Source organism: Chaetodon trifascialis, chromosome 2 (genome assembly GCF_039877785.1).
Source record: "Chaetodon trifascialis isolate fChaTrf1 chromosome 2, fChaTrf1.hap1, whole genome shotgun sequence".
In the NCBI taxonomy this organism is placed as follows: Eukaryota; Metazoa; Chordata; class Actinopteri; order Chaetodontiformes; family Chaetodontidae; genus Chaetodon; species Chaetodon trifascialis.
The window spans coordinates 7,142,115-7,159,521 of NC_092057.1; the positions used below are offsets into that span (position 1 = coordinate 7,142,115).

The 17,407-nt window shown below is 43.0% G+C and overlaps 1 protein-coding gene across 1 annotated transcript; it reads left to right on the top strand.

Moving 5' to 3' along the window:
- Positions 1–60: 60 nt before the first annotated feature.
- On the top strand, positions 61–15,590 carry papss1 (3'-phosphoadenosine 5'-phosphosulfate synthase 1). Its single transcript, XM_070983795.1, has 12 exons — positions 61–326; positions 1,326–1,440; positions 1,547–1,782; positions 2,369–2,507; positions 3,227–3,345; positions 3,703–3,816; positions 4,001–4,112; positions 6,645–6,850; positions 9,277–9,412; positions 9,831–10,099; positions 11,443–11,672; positions 14,450–15,590. Exons 1-12 carry the CDS (start codon positions 267–269, stop codon positions 14,586–14,588), a joined length of 1,875 nt encoding a protein of 624 aa, XP_070839896.1. The 5' UTR covers positions 61–266; the 3' UTR covers positions 14,589–15,590.
- Positions 15,591–17,407: the final 1,817 nt, after the last annotated feature.

Consider the following 17,407-nt stretch of genomic DNA (forward strand, 5'->3'; position numbering starts at 1 on the left):
CTAAACTGACTTCAGATCAGTTTCTTACCGGGACCGTCCACTGAGGAAACACGTCACCCTGTCGCCGGTGACGTGGCGGCTGAGGAAAGCTCTTCCCGGTTGTGGTGCCAGGCTCCTCTGGTCCGGTCTCCTCCATCCACCGGAGATACCTGTGCCAAAAACAATCAAGACATACCTGAAGTATCAGACAAAGACCCGCGCGGTTTGTTGTTTCGTACGTTTTCGAAGAGGGAGCCGGTTGAAACAGCTGCGGACTGCTGCCCGCCATGGAGACTTACGGCAACTCGAACAAGAAACAGAAGCTAAGCAACGCCGCGGAGAGCTGGGTGAGTTTTCTTTGGCCAACTTGTTTTAATTGAACGCATCGATTCATCACGTCCGTCCAGTAACCGGCTAACCTCCTAATGAGCTAACAGGCTAACCGGTCAGACACGTAGCTAGTTAGCATACCTAGCATACTGCCACAGTAATGCTAGCTCTAACTTACATGTAGTCGCTAGCAGCGCAGTGACTGAAGAGGTGGCTAACACCCAGTGGCTAAAGCAGTTAATAGAAGGGCATAATTGTGTGGTTAATGCCCGGATAACAGCCGTGATAACGTTACCTTTCATCATTCCAGCATCAGTGCCAGCAGCATCCTGTTAGCAAAACCGTGTTTGTTATTGTCAGGTAACCTGAAGCTGCGTATTTGACTGATGGTAAAAACAGACTAACGCTAAGTCTGAACTGTATTTACAGTCATTAAGGATAAAAATATATCTTTCATGCACTGTGGTCCACCAGACATAACAAACAATAACAGCAGACAATACATAAAAACAATTGGTCGATTAACCAACAGCTGTTTTGTTAATGATTCATGTTTTTTAGAGGGAAGAAGGCCTGCAGGATGTGTAGCCTCATCACATTCATATGTGATGGTTTTATGACATTTTACAAACAAAATGGCCAAATTTGAAAATAATCAGTAGGTTAATAGATGCTGAAAATATTTATTTTTAGCTCTACATGCGTGTTCCAAGCTTTCGTCATAATATAAAACAGCCTACAGGGGTGGAGGTTGTCCACTTATCAGACGGTCGGCGGTTTGATTCCTGTCCTCGGCAGCCTCTGTGTCGAAGAAACTTTTGGCAAGATGCTGTGCCATCAGTATGAGTGTGCACAGATTTGTGTTGTAAAAGCACTTTGAGCGGTTGTCAGACTAGAAAAGCACTTTATAATTGCGGCCTATTTACCTACAAACCACTTTAAACAGCTTTCCTTTTCATAAACGAGCAATTAGGCTGCAGATGAGCTGAACTAACAGTAAACCTGTGTCATTTCAGGGAATGCAACGTGCAACCAATGTCACCTATCAAGCTCATCATGTCAGCCGAAACAAGCGTGGGCAGGTTGTGGGCACGAGAGGAGGCTTCAGGGGATGCACTGTTTGGCTGAGCGGTAGGTTTGTGAGATGTCAGCGACTTTAATTTACAAAGCCAGAGTCTAAGGTGTCCCCTCTGCACCTGTATGTCATCTCATAACTGTTCATTTCTTCCATGCCAAGGTTTATCTGGTGCAGGGAAGACCACGGTGAGCATGGCTCTGGAGGAGTACCTGGTGTGTCACGGCATCCCCTGCTACACACTGGATGGGGACAACATCCGCCAGGGGCTGAACAAAAACCTAGGCTTCAGCCCAGAGGACCGCGAGGAGAACATTCGACGCATTGCTGAGGTGGCCCGGCTTTTTGCTGATGCTGGGCTGGTCTGCATCGCCAGCTTCATCTCCCCCTACAGCAGGGTGAGTGACTCTCCAAAGAAAGCATCAGCAGCTGAATGAGAGGAAAAGATGACGGCCATGTTAAATCTACTCTCGTATATCTATTAAACAAGCTTTATTTAACCTCTGTGAGCAGGAAACTGGCACTAACAGGCATTACAGCGTCTGTTTTTAGATTTCTTGTAGATCTTGGGTTGATAATGGTGACTTTACCAATCATGTCACTGTGCGTCAGCATTATCCTGCTGAAGCTGACGTGATGCAGCATGATCAAGTCAGCATTGAATGCTGGATTTTATACGTTCTGGACCATTTATCAATGTTAATTTACAGAAAAACTAAATGAAAATAAGATGCATAATTTAACTTTATTATTTACAGATATTCTGGATTATACCATTTACATTTCAGCAGCCATACTTTGGTGCGTGATGCACAGTCTACTTGTGTTTTCTCTTTGCTGTCTGTTATCAGAAGTCAATTCTGAGCTGTGCTTCTGCAATAGGAACTAATTCAGACCCGATCAGCCTTGATAACACGTTATCTGTCACTAACTCTTTGGCTAAATCACGTATGTCTCGCTGTGTATTTGCTTACTGTCTGTCAGGATCGCCTCAACGCCAGGAAGATCCACGAGGCTGCAGGGCTGCCTTTCTTTGAGGTGTTTGTGGACGCTCCGCTGGACGTCTGTGAGCAGAGGGACGTGAAGGGGCTCTACAAGAGAGCCAGAGCAGGCGAGATAAGAGGTGGAGTATAGTTTAATACTGTTTATGAGCAGTGCATCAAAGACCCGAGGTCTGGATCCTTGTAATCTGTTATGTGTTTAAGATACGGTGACATTTGGACATTACATAGTACTCAGCACCAAAGAAGACTCATTGTATGTGACGTAGTTACAATAATTTCCCACAGTTTGTGTTCGTACTAGTTCTTATCTTATCAAGTTAAACAGAAATGACTTGACAGTGACACTAAAAGTGATGCATCATTGTTGGAGGAAGTGTTACTTATCACATTGTGGTGATCCGGTCTTTCATTTCTAGAGAGCAGATTGGCCTTCGTTAGTCTCCCTTCTGTCTTAGCTCGTCGTTTTTATCAATGAAATGAAATTCAGCCTTTGAACTTCATTTTAATCCCTGAGAAACATGAAAAATTCAGATTTATTGTAACTTAAATCTCTTTTCTAATCAATGGCTGTTTCCTAGCTGAAACCCTGCTCAACCCATTTAGTAATTCTTGATTCAAGAGTATGGATAAAGTAGTTGTTAATCATGGTTATGTGTTTATTGATTAAAGTTTTTCGCTGTATCTTTTGCGTGTCTAATCACGCCTCTTCTATACAGTATTCATTGCAACCATATAACAATGGAAGTAGAATAAAGCTTTTCGTGTCAATTAGGAGTTGCGTATTTTGTACAGAGGATAAAACTCACACTCGGCATTTAATTCTCTTTATTTTAACCAGGTTTCACTGGGATTGACTCAGAGTACGAGAAGCCAGAGGCTCCAGAGCTGGTGCTGAAGACGGACTCCTGCAGCGTGAATGAGTGCATTCAGCAGCTTGTTGACCTGCTTCAGGAGAGGGTGAGTGGCTGACGTGTCCTGCTTTAGTGTGTTTGAAATGCGTGTGTCATGTTAAGAACCAGCTGCTGTTGTTTTCATTAGCTGTGTGCCCTTTAAAGAATATTTACACAGAGATAACAAGAGGCTAGAAGCTCACTCTTCTATACACAACTGTGCCGTCATTCCTCTATTGGTCACTAGGGGGCAGTAATGCCTCATATTTGTATGACTGTTGGTGTCATTGCATCTACACTGTCATGTAAAGCAGTTTTTTTTTTTCTAGTGAATAGTAAACTTTTACCAAAGTGCTGATTATGTGGGATGTTTTGTAGTGATTTTTTTTGTAATGATTAATTTCTCACTCTTCTGATTGTGCAGGATATAGTTCCTGTTGACGCGTCTTATGAAGTCAAAGAGCTGTACGTTCAGGAGAATAAACTGGACCTGGCCAAGGCTGACGCAGAGACTCTGCCGGCTGTACAGATTGGGAAGGTGCTTCTGCTTTTCTTTCGTTTAATTCTAATGAATCTGAAGGGATGAATGACACTAAATGACTACTGATAGCCTGTTACATAGAGCAGTTATTTATCTAGAAACTAATACGTTTACTTTTAATTTGAGCTGCATATAGGATCAGTTGTTGGTCAATATATAACCCACTGTATGTGATCCTCAGGTGGACATGCAGTGGGTGCAGGTGCTGGCTGAAGGCTGGGCCACTCCTCTAAATGGCTTTATGAGAGAGAGAGAGTATCTGCAGTGTCTTCATTTTGACTGTCTGCTGGATGGTAAGACACTTGTGTTTTTAAGAAAAATACAATCTCTTGTGATTTCACAGTAAAAATCAGTGTTGCTATACTTGAGAAACGGCACTAGATGGAGATGAGTGCTCACAGAATGGATTCCTCTGTGGGACCATCAGCTCACAGTTTGTCCTTTTTTAGTTTACCTGTTAGCTTGTAGCCAAAGGGTTTATCCATAAGCATCTTTCATTTCACGGTTAGGAGTGCTCTTTTCATCAGCTGAATCTCAAATGTCTATCAGCTATAGCTCTTTGTGTCTGCTTATAACATTTTTGACTTCATTCCAATAAAGACTGAGCTCTTGGATTAAGTGAAGCATTAAATTAGATGAAAAAATGTTCCCTGCATGCGTCCCTGTGAACTTCAATGCGTACTTCGCACAGTTGGATGTGTTGAGAGGCTGGAGAAGTGCTCCATTACACAGCAGTGGTGTACAGATTGGCTAGGTGGCACCATGGCACGCTGATGTAATCAAGAATTACGCTGATTTAGAGGCAGAATTTGAAGAATGATGGTGTTGCGTATGATGTTGGTGACGTAAGTCCGTTTGCACCCAAGTCTCAGGAATGCCTCAGTTTTTTTGGCACTTTGCTGCAGAGTCTGTTGGTGTAATTACAGCAATTCCTCATGTATTGTTTGAAATTCCAAGAAAAAGTCAATTTATTTTTATTTCCCATACGACCACTCAAACCTCAGCTGTATGTTGTCGCGCCAAATATTTAGTTACATACACGCAGTGAAATGAAAAATCCATAAAATAAATTGAAAGTTAACATAGCCTGTATTTCATTTTCAGATCTCTACATACTGATATTATACAACCACTGTCCTCACTGAAGGATAAAACCATCAGATTCAGAGAAAAATCATAGATGATTTCAGCTCTTTCCCCAGAACCACAGCTGGCCTCCGAAATGGAGCCGTCTGGGTAAGACAGAGGCAGAAACACATATTGACGTGAAAAGTCTCGATTCCTCTTTTCCCGTTTGTCCGGAGGGCGAGGGACGCAGAGGAAGAGGCTTCTGTATTGATTGACACCACACACCGCCATTTTTTTTTTTTTTACATTTTCACTTCCTTCCAGGGATTTGACAGTGAAAGAATTGATCGCCTGCACTCCAACACCAAAAAAAAAAAAAAAAAAAAAAAAAGCGTTTTTGACTAATCAAATAGTCTGCAAAAATAAACACGGGCACAAATTCAAGCTTGTGTCTCTCTCACTTGGACATTTTGCAGTCTTGTGTGTGTTTTTTATTGGAACCAGCTGTGAGCCCTCCACTGTGACAGAGGGGACGAGAAGAGGGTCCGGGGGGGGGGGGGGGGGGGGGGGGGTGGCGGCTACAGTCCTCCTGTTTCCACTGCATTTGATCTGATGTGATGTGAAAAGCGTGCCAATCCAAAACGTTTTCATCAACCTGGACGGCAAAACGAAGCCGCCAACAGAGCTCTGTCGCTACACAGCCCCAAATCATAAAATGAGAAAGGGTCAAGATCCAGCTTAGCTTAAGAGGGGATTTTCCTCCACAAGCTTCTTAAATTGCAGCCTTGAAGACTCACTGTAGCCTGTGGTTTAGCTGTATATTCCACATTTAGCCTGAAGGGGTACTGCATGGAAACGTAATTAGAATGGTTGAGCTGTTTTGTTGATACCTAACCTTTGAACACTTTAACCTGCCTTTTGTTGGACGTCTGTTCTCAGTGTCGCTGCGCTTTGCTTTGGGATCCTTCACATCGCTTTTCTTGCATTTTTAGCTGATATTAAAGGTGCGCTGGTGGGTTTTCTTGTAAACAAACATTCAGTGTTTCTCATGAAAACACATTGTACATCCTTGAGTTCTTATGAACCCTGTTCAATGCATTTCCTTACTCACATTTGCAAGCTGTTCTTTAGAAAATACTTTAAGTTGTGCAGTGTTTGTTCCTGATCTGTTACTGCCACCAACTGCTGATCCGTTGAGTAGCTTGAAATCAGTGGCAGGGTTGTGTATCATGCTGCCTGTGTATCCATGCATGATGCAGACAAAAGGGGGGGTGGGGAACTCACTCCATAGTGCTACTGGTGCTCGTAAACTCCACAGGGCGCCTTTAATGGTGCTTGAACTCAAGGATTGTGCTGTTTGCATACTGTGTGGAACGAGAGGACAATCAGGATGTTAACTCAATGGATAATATGATGATTAATATAATGAGTACCACACTTAATTCTGGATTTGTTGATTGGCAGAAAATTAATTAGCATATTTAATGTCAATCAGTGGAGGAGTAGGCCATGTTTCAAGCAAAGATTTTGACATCAGCTGGTTTTACTGCTGATGGTAAATGGACTGACCGATATCCCTGAACTCTACTTGGCAGTAAACTGAAAAAAACAAGCAATTAAATATGTCATATTGGGCTATGTGAAAATAATAATGACCATTTTCGCTATTATCTGCATTTTAAAGGCAAAAGAAGTTGGTTATTCAAGCAAATGACCTGAAAACTCTCTGCGTTTTCCTCTCATTAAAATTGTCCTAGGTGGCGTCATCAACCTGTCTGTGCCCGTGGTGCTGCCAGTGTCGACTGCAGATAAAGAACGTTTAGATGGCGTGACGGCTATGGCTTTGGTCTACGAGGGCAGACGAGTGGCCATCCTTCGCAACCCCGAGTTTTATGAGCACCGCAAAGAGGAGCGATGTGCTCGCCAGTGGGGCACCACTTGCAAGGACCACCCCTACATCAAGGTAAATTTCTGAGATGACGCTTTTGGGGTCACAGCTGTCGTTCTACATTATAGGCTAATTTGTGGGAAATGCTATAGAATACCTGGAGCTCAACGCTGGAAAGTAGTGAGCTGAGCCGCAGACGCTGCCTCAGTGTGCTTTGCGATAAACACTATGCATGTGAAGACAAACTGCCTGCCTCCACGCATTCAGCACTGATAGAACACAGATCTTAGCTGGCCTTTTCCCATTGCTTATGGAAAGACTGAATAGGTGGAGGAGCGGAGCTTTTCTCGCAGTCTGTCAGGACGCCCAGTGTAATCACTTGATCTTCTTGGTCCACCCTCATTTTGCAGGTGTTATATTTGGATGCTGAGCCTCTTGCTCAGCCTCAACGGGCTGTGGGATCCCCGCCAGCTTCCACCTTTCCGATCACCCAACCCTTCTCCAAATATACCCGGGAATTGTTTCCATCTGTCTCCTATCGACTGCTGTGGGGCTCAGGTAGACTCAGTGGCGAGATAACGTCCTGAAATGATCCTGCGGAAAGTGGCATTGGCTTGTAGCTCGAACAGACTGATGTCGCAGGCAAATATAGTGTCCAGATTGCTTTTTTTGTAAACCCATCTGCACGGACAGCGACCGCAAGGTTACTTTTAAAAGTTGCTTGTCCGGCTTTAAATCCTATTGTTTTCAGGATTAGTGCAGTTGGTTGGCCACTTGTACACTGGCAGAGGTGCAAGACAATATTAATAGTAACCTACGGGGTATTTTGTGATTTTAGTCCCTGGGGTCAGACTTACTGTAAGGCTCGCTGGCTCCTTTTAAAGCTCTACGCTGCTAAAAATCCTGGATGCACATTAACTTGAACACCAGCCCACAGCTGTCTCAATATTTCAGCGCGTTACTAGACACTTTTAATCTCAGCAGATATCTTTTCTGTCTCATGATTAAACCTGGCCTGGTAATATGTTTAAAGATGCGAGCGGCTGCCAGTTTCATAAACTGGTACCATGACTCTCCAGTGTCAACACCTGATGTCCCAGTGCTGGCTTTAAACACACGCTGAGTGCTCTGTATTTCTACAACTGTCATTCTTTATCCACTCTTAACCTGTCGCAGTTGAACATGTGTGTTCAGCTTGCTGTGATTAAGGTTTCACTCATTAAAGAGTGTGTGTATGTATACATAAGTGTGTTTTAACTCCCCACACCGGAGCCAGTCTGTCAGCACACCCCTGCGCTGGTAGCGATGCATTTTTTTCATCCCGTCCCTTTCCAAGCAGAAACGACCAGCTCTATGTTACACATAGTTAATCCACTGCTTCCTGTTTACCTGTCCGTCACTCAGACAGGAGCCCCCTCCATCGGAAACTGTGGTGTGGTGGCTGTTTATTTGACTAAGGCCCTTTTCACATGTGAAGTCCTGGGGCGCTCGCAGCCGTTAAACAGAGCACATGTGTATGTGTAGGCATGCTCATTTGGTATATCCACGCAGACATTATGTCTTCCATTCACTTACGTTCGGGAGATAAATTGCAACTTGTCTGTGCTGCCGATCTCTCCAAAGAATAAGACCGCTACGCATCTTTCATGACTCTCCTCAGGCCAGCAGCGGACAGGTTGGATTACTCGAAGTGTGGAAAACAAATCACGATACGATCCTGAAAACTTCTTACGATGGATCCAAGCGGCTATTGATCACATCACGTAGTCGCCTGCAGTTCTGACAGCTTTCTGATTTTTATGTATAGTTTGCCAGGTCAAACTGAAGTCAGTCTGTATGTAAAGTATGCTCGCATTATAAATAATATCAATGAAATGAGTTAATATCTTCTTTTTTTTTTCTTTTGTCAATTTCCAATTCGGCTTTCTGCGTTGCCTTGAAACGTACAGTTTCATTTGCGGCCTGTTGTTGTGAGCTGTGATTCTTTGATTCCACAGCCTGTAGAGAATTGTCACTTCGTATCACATTAACATCGCACAGGCCAGTTTTTTCAGTAACTCTAGCTACAGTCTCACCAGAGGCAGAAGGAGAATTTTCTCTGAAACAATAGCTGCCTTTGCCTGGATCCTGAACACTTCTGTGACATTGTTGGATTAATCTCCTGAGGGGAAAATTTCTCTCCGCTGTGGTCATGAGCTCATCTCCAGGTTATATCGTGGAATACAATCGCATTTTGTCTCTGCTCTGTTTTTGAAATTAAGGTAGTCAGTGCGGCTGAGTGCTGAACAGGCAGAACGCCTGAGTTTTTGTCGTTTAACGCCACACGGCCTTTGATTTATGCTGGTGTGCCCCCATTGCAACTGGGTAATAACTCTGGGGTTTATTAGAGTCCACGCTGGCCTGCTTCCAGCACAGTGAAGGTTTTATGGACCACAGTGTCTTAAGTCTGGATTATGTTTGAGTTGTGTTCCCCGTCATGATGATTGTGACTCCCATTTCAGATGGTGATGGAAAGCGGGGACTGGCTGGTCGGGGGAGACCTGCAGGTTCTGGACAGGATCCGCTGGAACGATGGACTGGATCAGTACCGACTGACGCCCACTGAGCTCAAACAGAAGTTTAAAGAAATGAATGCAGGTATGGGCCAAGTTCTGCTGGTGCTTGTTTGTTTTCTGTCCATAAAACGGTGATGAGATCTTTAACCAGGGACTTTCAGAGAGACAGTCGTGTCACAATATTTATAAACTGCTACCTTTTTTTTTTTTTTTTCTTAAGAAGGCGAGGACATGCCGGGTAATCCGCTTGCTTCAGTACTTTTGTTCTTTGTTTAGTCTTTGGGAAGGCAGTGAGGGAGACAGAGTGGAGAAGTCACGGGAGAGAGCGCTCTGGTGTGATTCAGTCCTCTACTGTATGTGGTTTCAGTGGTTGGGCACTTAGCTGCTTGATTATCTCTGGGTACACTGCGGCCTTTTGTTTGTTTTGTACAGATGTGTTCAGATGTGTTTGGTCGCAGTTTAACAAACCCTTCCCATCCTCCCTCTTCCTCTCTGTTCAGATGCTGTATTTGCCTTCCAGCTCCGCAACCCAGTCCACAACGGCCATGCTCTCCTGATGCAGGACACCCACAAGCGTCTGATCGAGCAGGGCTACCGTCGGCCTGTCCTGCTGCTGCACCCGCTGGGAGGCTGGACCAAGGACGATGATGTGCCGCTGCCGTGGCGAATGAAGCAGCATGCCGCTGTGCTGGAGGAGGGTGTCCTGAATCCAGACTCTACCATCGTGGCTATCTTTCCTTCACCCATGATGTATGCCGGGCCAACTGAGGTGATGATTATCAAGAATGTTGTATTTGCAGTTCCATGCTTGAGGTTTCTTTTAAAACAGCCATGTTCTCCTTAAAACTGTCATGGAACAAAAAATTCGACTGCAGCACCGAGCAATGACAACAGATGCTCTCATATACTTTGTGTCTGCAAATTTTTGAGGGCTAAAAGTGGCAGGAAAGGGGATTTACAATTGTCATGAGGCGCTCTGTTTAGTGTTTCCATTCCATATGCAAACCACCTCGTGTGACTGAGCGTAGCTGTGTAACAGGGAATCTTTTAATCATTCACTTATGATAATGGAAAAGCTACAGCGCAAATTATTGAGAGCAGATTGGAGGCTGGTGGACGTCGAGCAGTGGATTTATTCAGTTTGTAATTCTGAATGAGAGGTTTAGAGAGCCAGACGGAGCCCCAGCTTTAGTATCATTGTTCTGACCTTGTTTACCCTCTAATAACAACATACCACCACAGTGGTCTCTCTGCCACTCAAATATTAAAACTATCTCTCCAGTGTTTGCCTCGCCACAATGGTCTTGAGCAACACAATGAAAGCCTGCGACTTCCACTTGTTTTCCCTTAAACTGTAGATCCCCAAATACACAAACTGTATGGGCAGGAAGCTAATGGCACTAGCATCAATAACTGTCAAGGAGCGATGTGGAAATCTAGCAATTATTGATAATGAGACACAGAAAAGGAGCCTCAGTGCTGATGGTGGATGCACATTCCTAAAGGCTGGCTGAAGTGGTGAACGGAGCTGAGATTGTTTTTTCACATGTTCATATGTCAGATTTCACTTAATCTTGTACATTTTTTGGATAATTTTTGGAGCTGTAGTGAGATGCTGTAGCACCCACAGACTGCAGCCTCCAAACACTTAAAGGTCAACACAATTGGGACAAAGTGTACAAAAATATAGTTTTTCTATGACAGCACAAAGAGAAAGTCGATCATCTGACACTTAATAAGGTGTCATGCATCGCTTGGAGACTTAACAGAGCAGCATGATTTCCCAGCACACTGCATGTAAGCTACAGCAAACACAATGAGAGGCAGGCTGAGTACAAACACAACAGAAAGACACATTTTTATCACAACTTCCCAACAGCCTCCATAAATGGGTTATGCAATGTTAAGCCATGCACCCAATAGTAATAATCTGATGTTATAAGTTTATTTTTCTGTTGTCTCTGATTGTTTCAGAGCAAGGATTACGGCAGTTCTGTAAATATGCAGTAAAATGCAGTTTCTCTTCGCAGCCTGTCTAAGAAAATAAATTCAATATTTATTTTTTAATTCTTCTCTGCCGTTGACTGTTCTTTCTTTCTTCCTCATCCACAGGTTCAGTGGCATTGCAGAGCTCGAATGGTGGCCGGAGCCAACTTCTATATCGTGGGCCGCGACCCCGCTGGCATGCCCCACCCTGACACAGGAAAGGACCTGTACGAGCCCACTCATGGGGCCAAAGTCCTCACCATGGCCCCGGGCCTCATCACCCTGGAGATCGTACCCTTTAAAGTCGCTGCTTACAACAAGGTCAAAAGAGCAATGGACTTCTACGATCCCAAAAAGTGAGTCCTTGTTTCAGTTCTAACTTTGCTTGTGTCTCGTTTCCCATAGACTTCAAGTTCATTAAGGTCTTGGAATACAGGAACCGGTTGAGTCAAAGCAGCAGTGCTCACTCACACTAAATTAAGTGGCTTATTTGTAGATTTAGTCCAGAATAATACCTCTCATTTAGCCCAATTAGAGCCTGCAGCCTAAACAGAAATTACATTCTCTAAATTAATTACTCATTAGGCTTGTCTTTTTTTTTAAAAAAAAAGCCTTTCATCCATTTTCTTTCCTATCTACAGTAAAAAGGCAAGCCAAGAATAACAAGAATTGTTTTTCTTTCTTATGCAGTTAAAAGGTTTTGTGGATTAGTTTGAGCTTTGTTGTTGCTCAGAAATTACAAAGACCTGCTATTAATTAAAGCCTGTGTATGGACGCTGCGCGTGATGACTAACAACAATCGAGCAGTCTCGCTGCCTCTCGTCCGGATTTGATGCCGCCTCCGCCGTCAGGTTATGCAACCATAGCTGAGTTTGGCCAGGAAAGTTAAAAGTAAATATGGCCAGAATAATCAGAAGATTTGCTTTGTTTTCCATGATGCGTATTTATGACGTTGAGTCCAAAGCAGATTGTTGATTGGGAACATGTAGTGCTTTGCTTTAAGATGTGACCGACCATCTGTTCATTTGTTTAGGTTTCCATGACTTTGAAGTTATGACATGACCAGGTAAAAAAAAAAAAAAAAAAGTCTGAAGAGAAAAGGGTTCTAAGTTTATTTATCATAAAGGGAGGAAGGATTGGCTGGAGTGCAAACAAAAAGTATGCGCAAGTTTACAATATGCTCGTTAGTTATCAAAACATGGCGAATCACCTTGCTGGCCTTCAGTGAGCTTTTAAAACACATCTGAGAATGTCCTGTGAAATCTCTCCCTTCATTAAATACAATGTATTATTGAATCTGATCGACCTTGCAGCCTGATACCATCTTAACGCCAACGCCACAGAGCAAATGCAAGATGGTAACTGGATTTCCGAAGCCTGTAGTCGTCACTCCGTTAGATTTATGGCATTCCACCCTCTCATGCACGCTGACAGCGCCTTGCCAAATTTCAGGAGGAATATGGATGCTTATCCTAATCACCAGCAAAAGCCCTCGGTCTCTCTGTGGAGTGTAATGGCTCAGATCACAGGCAAGCTGTTTCTAATTTGACACTGTATAAAAACGCTCTCGGAAGAATTCGCCTGGAGCTCTTTTACCTCACGCCATGAGAGCTGTCGGGTCTTCTCCCCAGTTTCTCATTGTTTTAGAGGAACGTGTTGTGCTCTGTTGTGTCATAATGAGTAGATTTTTTTTCTCATACACAGCAGGGCTTTCAGTGTAATGCAAGATAAGTGTACATGTCTGCTAACAAGATGTCTCAAACTGTCTCGATTATCGCTGACAGTCATCGAAGATGTGATGAACTCGTGCCAGCGGTTGTAGATGAAGGCTGTCATTGGTTGCTCGCTCCAAACAGAGTTGTGCATATCTCTTGTGAAGGAAGCCGTCGAAGTGGACATGCGAATGTTTGAAAGTTATGATCTACAATCTGACTATGGTGAAGAAGCTTCCTGACAGCCTTTAAATTGAAGCCACATTCCTTCATGCAGACAGACAGTTTGGTGGTGGGATGTTTGACAGGACTGTGCGATACCCTGAAGTGATAATCCAGGTAGTTGAATGTGTCTAAACTAGTGGTCAGGGTTTCATTTAATCGAGCGTTTGCAGCAGTGTTTGTTTTTCATACATTAATTCATACATAGACGAGAATCAGGCTGTGCTGCATTGAAGAGCAGTTGGCTGGTTGCACCAATCTGCTCAATGTTGGGTGTTTTTTTGTGAGCTAATGCATCGTATCGCACTTTCCTTTTTCTTCTATGTAAAATGGCACCTTAAGTGCTCCAGTAATTATTCCTTTCTTCACAGTAAACAGAATGTTGTCAGAGATGTTTGTTGTTGGTCGTTTCACCTTTGGTGGAGTCCTGAATTGTTTACTTTTACATATTTTGGTGTCTACATGACTAACAGCTGATATAATAATAAAAAGCTGGGGAACTGGTCCAGTAGATCTCATCAGTCGGCAGCTATGAAGCGGCTGCAGCGTAATCCTTGTGGGTTAATGTGCCCGTCAAAGTACGTCCACTGAACATTATGGAGAGGACAGAGATGGACCTTGTCAAAGAGTAAGATCCTTTTTGATAACCAAAAACAGCCACTCCGTTCAAAGCTACCGAAAGCAGCTGATCCACCGCCGCCTCGAACGGTTGGTTTGTTTGTGTTTTTGTGTGACTTTGGTTGGTTTGTTTGGATCTGAAGTAAAGTGCTGCCGCCGTTGTGGCCTTTATTGCTGCTGCCGACTGAGCCGATCTCCTGAACCAATTCTTTCAAAGCTTTTCGTACTGATAAGTGATTTTGACTCAAAAATGTGTAAAAATTGGGCTCAGGTTTAAAAATACAGGGATGACCCTTTAAATATCAAAAACAAAAGCAAGATATTTTGAAGGAACAGAGCAATCAAAACAGAGCCGTCATGTCTCATTTCACTGGGCAGGATGTAAAGATCCGAGGCCATCCTCAGTATCGAGTCCAATCCGGGCCTATTTTAAAGGGTTGGCAGGGTTTGCAGAAATGCTAACGGGCCTGAAGCTGAAGCAGCAGGCAGCTGTTGGCTCGTACTTCCTGTGCTGCTGATAATCATCTTTTCACTGGTTTGAAAAATGTCTGTTACTCAAGAACATCTTTTCTTTCTTTCAGCCATCAAGATTATGATTTCATCTCAGGCACGCGCATGCGTAAGATGGCCCGCGAGGGTGAGAATCCTCCTGACGGCTTCATGGCGCCAAAGGCCTGGGCCGTGCTGAAGGAATACTACAAGTCTCTGGAGAAGGCCTAAAGGCATGGAAACACACTGGTTTCTGCCGATGGCTTGAAATGAGGAACGTGGGGACCACTCATCTCCTGTGAAAAACCACACTCTGGCTTCTGTCTGTCACCTGTACACTCAGTTGTTTTTAGTCTTATCATGTTTTAACTGTATGTACTTTACGTAACTTAACTTACTCTGTGAACTGTACTGTAGTAGAAGAGGTCAGAGAACAAATGAAAAAAGATGCTTCAAAGTAGATGTTTGTGTTTCTCACTAACTTTATAACTGTATATTCTGATGACTGCTTACAGAAAACTTGTGTAAAAAAAAAGGCTTGTGATGACCTCTGTGGAAAGTACTGTTGATCAGTACTTGAACAGGCGTACACGGATGAATGTTGAGTATTCGTGATGTCCACATTGAAGACGTTACTGCACCTGCTAGAGTTCACTTGGCTCACGATGGAAACCCGGACGAGTTGCTCTGTACTGTACGTTTGCCAGTGGCGGTGGAAACTGCTCAGAATTTGGTGTTCACAAGTATTTGATGTAAAAGTTGAGTGCCTTGGTCCTCAGAAAGTGAATTCACATGATGTCTTGTTTGAATTTGGACACACACACCTGCTTCTTGTCCCATTTGTCTTAACGTTACACTGAAACGGTCCAGTAGTTTGAGACGGTCTGCAGCACAGATGAGCATTAAAGATGTTTTTTATTGGGATGTGAGACCCTAACCTTCTGCAACTCCTTAGAAAAACTTTTAACTTTTTTTGGTCATATTTAGTCTATTTATTCTGTCCTAACGTTGCATTTTTTTCCTCTTTTTAACGGTTATGTGCATGTAGTTTTGGTGCTTGTTACATTTTCATCATTTCTATCTTTTTTCCCTCCCTCCCGGGTTGCTAATATTTTCCATGTGGTAATTCATTCTAAGAGCTGGCCTGTATAAACAGATGGTTGATGGTTACCATCAAGGGATCAGATTTGTAATCTTCCTTGTCCAATAAACCATTTTTAGCAAAAAGAACAATTTGTTTACTTTTCCTTTCTGTAATCTTTGGGTTTGTTACACACACCGTTAGGTACGTGTTTTCTTTAGCAGCACACTGAAGAGGTTTAAATATAGAACCGTCTCAACTTAATTTTAAGTGACAGCGCTGGATTTGGTGTATTTTAGACGCTACACTGATGAGATGTCACCGACTTTCAGCAGCCTCTGACGACTCAATAGCTCCAAATCTCTCCACGTCTTTTAAGTGTATTTTGTCATCTACTGTGTATGAGAGGTGTACTCTTCAGCATTTAATGTCTATGATCTCTTTGGCCCTGCCTTTTGGAACTTCTGTGACCTCCCGTTTGGTCAATCAGCTGTATATTGAATGAGACAGACCCTCTAGTGACCCTAATCAGACTCAGACACACTCGCACGCTGTATACAAAGAGCTGCAGCTGGTTTCCAGATGCAGCGGCACAGTGAAAGTGGAGCACACAGGGTTAAATCCAGCCCGAGAAGAGTGGCTCTGTCAGAAATACCCTGGATACTTCATCTAATCCAACTCCAAGATGTAATGAAGAGACCTGCCAGCAGCATTTTTTTCTACCTTTCGCCAGATCTTGTTCAATCTCAAATGGTAATCAAGCTGGGTCCTCGGTGCAACTTCAAAAGACGAGCTCTGTTTTCACGCAGAAAATGATCAAATGATTTTGGAGAGGTTGCCTTATGATTTTTGTTGTTTTTTCTTTTTTAACTGTCTGGAGGAGATCAGTGCTCTCCGTGTAATGCAGGTGTCTGTTTCTATGTGTATCATAACGTCTTGATGTTATCTTACTAGCAGAGTCTATTTGTACCACCATCAGATCCTGCTTTGGAACTTTTCAGCTCTCTGAGTGTTACTACAGTGTGGCATCCTGCCAGAGGAAAAAGCTGAAGGTGTCAGAAGAATTTACAGTGTTCTGACTACTGTTTACACGACGAACTGTACGCCTTCGCTCACCTTTATTTAATCTAAACCTTTATTTAAAGCAACATTTCTTCACAGGCAGTGAAACTGAAGGATGATTTTTTTTTGTTAGGATGCTGAGTTTAATGCCAGAGTTTACAGTTTGCAACCAGGGTCTATCAAAGAAGTTAGATGTTAGATAAACAGACATTAGTATAGATATATATAAGACATGACTGATAAATACACATTCATAAAGGGCTTTTTTCTTGCTGGTGTCACCTCACTTACCATGACCTGGCAGTCATGCTTTCAGTAGTTTTTAATGTACCAATAAATAGCTTTAAACCGTATGCATGAACAGTTCATATAATCTTTGTGTCGCACTGTAAAATTCTAATAAGCCAGTACACAGCATCAGTGATGACTAATGAAGAATAAGATATACATATAAATGTTGGTCGAGCTAGTTATTTGAATTATTGTGGTTATTTAAAATAAAGGGTCTCTGTAAAGTTTTTCCAATGTTTGAAATCTTGTGTTTCAATCTCAGCCAGTTTTTCCAGTCATTAAAACTTCAGCTGTTCTTTCATGGCTACCATATAACTTCCTGTTTTTTTATTAAATGAGTGGTACATAAATTGCTGTGTGCACTGACTCAGAATATTGCCTCTATCTTTCTCTGAAATTAGTACTGAATAATGTAGTTCTTCTTCTTGAAAGTTACTTAGAAATGATCAAACTTATAAAATAAAGTGTCACCAGAAATAAAAAGTTGCACCTATTGCAAGAGTCACTGCGAAGTGTGTTAAAGCCACCAGTGTAAGCTTTCTCCTCCATACATGTACTATCCTACACGCAAGCAGCATCGTATGCAATGACATCACCGCCGTCTCATCCCATACCA